At 41.8% G+C, this 2,500-nt stretch overlaps 1 protein-coding gene across 1 annotated transcript in view; it reads left to right on the top strand.

The window, feature by feature from the left end:
• The window catches only part of nfxl1 (nuclear transcription factor, X-box binding-like 1), a 29,780-nt gene that overhangs the window by 11,701 nt on the left and 15,579 nt on the right, over nt 1-2,500 (top strand). Inside the window, exon 13 of the mRNA XM_053343634.1 lies at nt 2,239-2,329. Coding sequence (XP_053199609.1) covers nt 2,239-2,329 — 91 coding nt within the window. The remainder of the gene's footprint in view (nt 1-2,238; nt 2,330-2,500) is intronic.

Genomic DNA, 2,500 nt, shown 5'->3' with positions numbered 1-2,500 from the left:
TTCATCATCATAATCATCATCCAATCAGAGAGCAGCTGTATCTCTGACAGATTAAAGGATGTAATGATTCCTTCTGTTCAAGCTTCAGCCGTCACAAAGAGTCAAATCTGTTCAGGCTCACACACACCTTCATCATCACCATCATCATCATCATCATCATCATCATCATCACACACACACACCATCATCACCTTCATCATCATTATCATCACACACACACACACACACCATCATCACCATCATCACCATCACACACACACACACCTTCATCATCATCATCACCACCAGGCTCACAGGACACTAAGTCTATGATATAGTGAAGAGGCTCCGAACTAAAACTGCAGCCTTCCTGGTTTCCTGTGAGCCTGAACCAGTAAGTCTATGATATAGTTCCAACTAGGGCTGCTCGATTTTGGAAAAAATGATAATCACGATTTTTTTGGTCAAGATTGAAATCACGATTCTTCAAACGATTCTTTTTGAATTTGAAAATAAAATGCATTTATTTGGCATTTCGGCAAAAAACTTTCTATCACAGAGTTTTCAAAATGATTAAACTACACAAAATGTTCAAATAAAAAATAGAAAATGTTCTTCAAATAGAAAATAATGTACAAATAAATATGCATCCAGCTGTTCAATGAATAAAATAAATATAGTAGAAAATCAAATAAGACAACTTAAATAAACTTAGATTAACTCTCTCGTGTTTAGTGCACTCACACATTTTTAATCTAACATCTTTTGTAAACGACACTCAACAAATTGTATTCTGTAAACTGATCCAGTAATGGATTAAGGCTGGAAGGACTGGCCCATCATACTAAGCACTCACTGAAACTAACTTGTCTGGAACTTCAGAATCATTTTAGGTGAATATGGCACATACTTAAAGGTTTTTTGCCAGAAACACCAGCCTGTTAACATGATCAGGCTTCAGAGATGAGCGCAAGCAGGAAACAATATTTCCACTAGTGCTAAAGACTCGCTCCGACTCGCTTGTAGCACATTTTGCACATTTTGTGGGCCTGTGCCTCGTCGGATTCTTTGAATCCGAAGTGCTGCCATACAAGAGAACTTGTTTTACCCTTTTTGTCGAGCAAACGGGGCTGTCCTCCCTCTGCCACCTCGCTCGTGCTGTTATCTGGTTATTAAGATGCTGCTGCTGCAGGTCACCACACACACACACAGTTCACGGGGCCGCGTTGAATGCTCTGGGGTAGCGGCTGAATTGCGCATGCGCGTCTCTTTCAGAAAACCCCAGACAACGGAAAATGCCAAATGAATCGTTCCAACTCGATTTTATTAATTTGGAGATCGTTTGACACAAGAATCGAAATCGTGATCAAAATTCAATTAATTGCACAGCCCTAGTTCCAACATTAAAATATTAAAACATTTTGATTTCAAAGGGTTAAAAACAGCAACACTTTTATTTTGAAGTTAAATTACATATGATTAGTTACTCCCCACCGCTGAGTAACCATGACAACCACATCTGGATCTAATCTTCTAACGGAGAGTCAGATGAAGATGATTGTTAAACGTGTCACTTCCTGTCGGCTCCATGGAGACATCAAATATTCAGATTTCACCGTTTAACATTTTAGTTTAGTTTAACATTAAAGCTGCAGCGTGACGTGTGTGTGTGTGTGTGTGTGTGTGTGTGTTTCAGTGTGTGTCTTTCAGTGTGTGTGTGTCTCTGTCTGTGTGTGTGTGTGTGTGTGTGTGTGTCTCTGTGTGTGTTTCTGTGTGTGTCTCTGTCTGTGTGTGTGTGTGTAAATGTCAGTGTGTGTGTGTGTGTGTCTTTCAGTGTGTGTCTTTCTATGTGTGTGTGTTTCAGTGTGTGTGTGTGCGTGTCTCTCTGTGTGTGTGTCTGCGTGTGTGTCTTTCAGTGTGTGTGTGTCTCTGTCTCTGTGTGTGTGTGTGTGTGTGTGTGTGTGTGTGTGTAAATGTCAGCGTGGAGCCGTGTGTGTGATCTGATAGTAAAAGGTTGGCGTTAGCGGCTCTGATGTGACTGTTATCAGCGGAGCTCGTCGCTTCCTTTCAGTCTCTTAATGTCACGACGTAGAACAATTAACAACGTTTACAGGAAGTCATCCCAAAGTTCATCACGTCTGCTTTCATCTCTTCTTCTTCTCTCACTTTTCATTTAAAGTTTAAATAAAGTTTTAAAAGCTTGAAGTTCAGAGTTTGGTGTCTGAACTCCGTTTCCCATGATGCCTCTGTGTCTTTCAGTGTTGCCCCGGTAACTGCCCGCCCTGCGACCAGAGCTGCGGACGGACCCTCGGCTGTCGCAACCACAAGTGTCCGAGCGTCTGTCACCAAGGTAACACACACACACACACTGACACACACACACACTGAAACACACACACACTGAAACACACACACACTGAAACACACACACACACACACACACACACTGACACAAACACACAGACACACAGACACACACACACACACACACACACACGGAATGATTGGAATGTTAGGGAGT

Source organism: Scomber japonicus, chromosome 22 (genome assembly GCF_027409825.1).
Source record: "Scomber japonicus isolate fScoJap1 chromosome 22, fScoJap1.pri, whole genome shotgun sequence".
NCBI lineage: Eukaryota > Metazoa > Chordata > Actinopteri > Scombriformes > Scombridae > Scomber > Scomber japonicus.
This window is presented reverse-complemented; position numbering and strand designations above follow the sequence as displayed.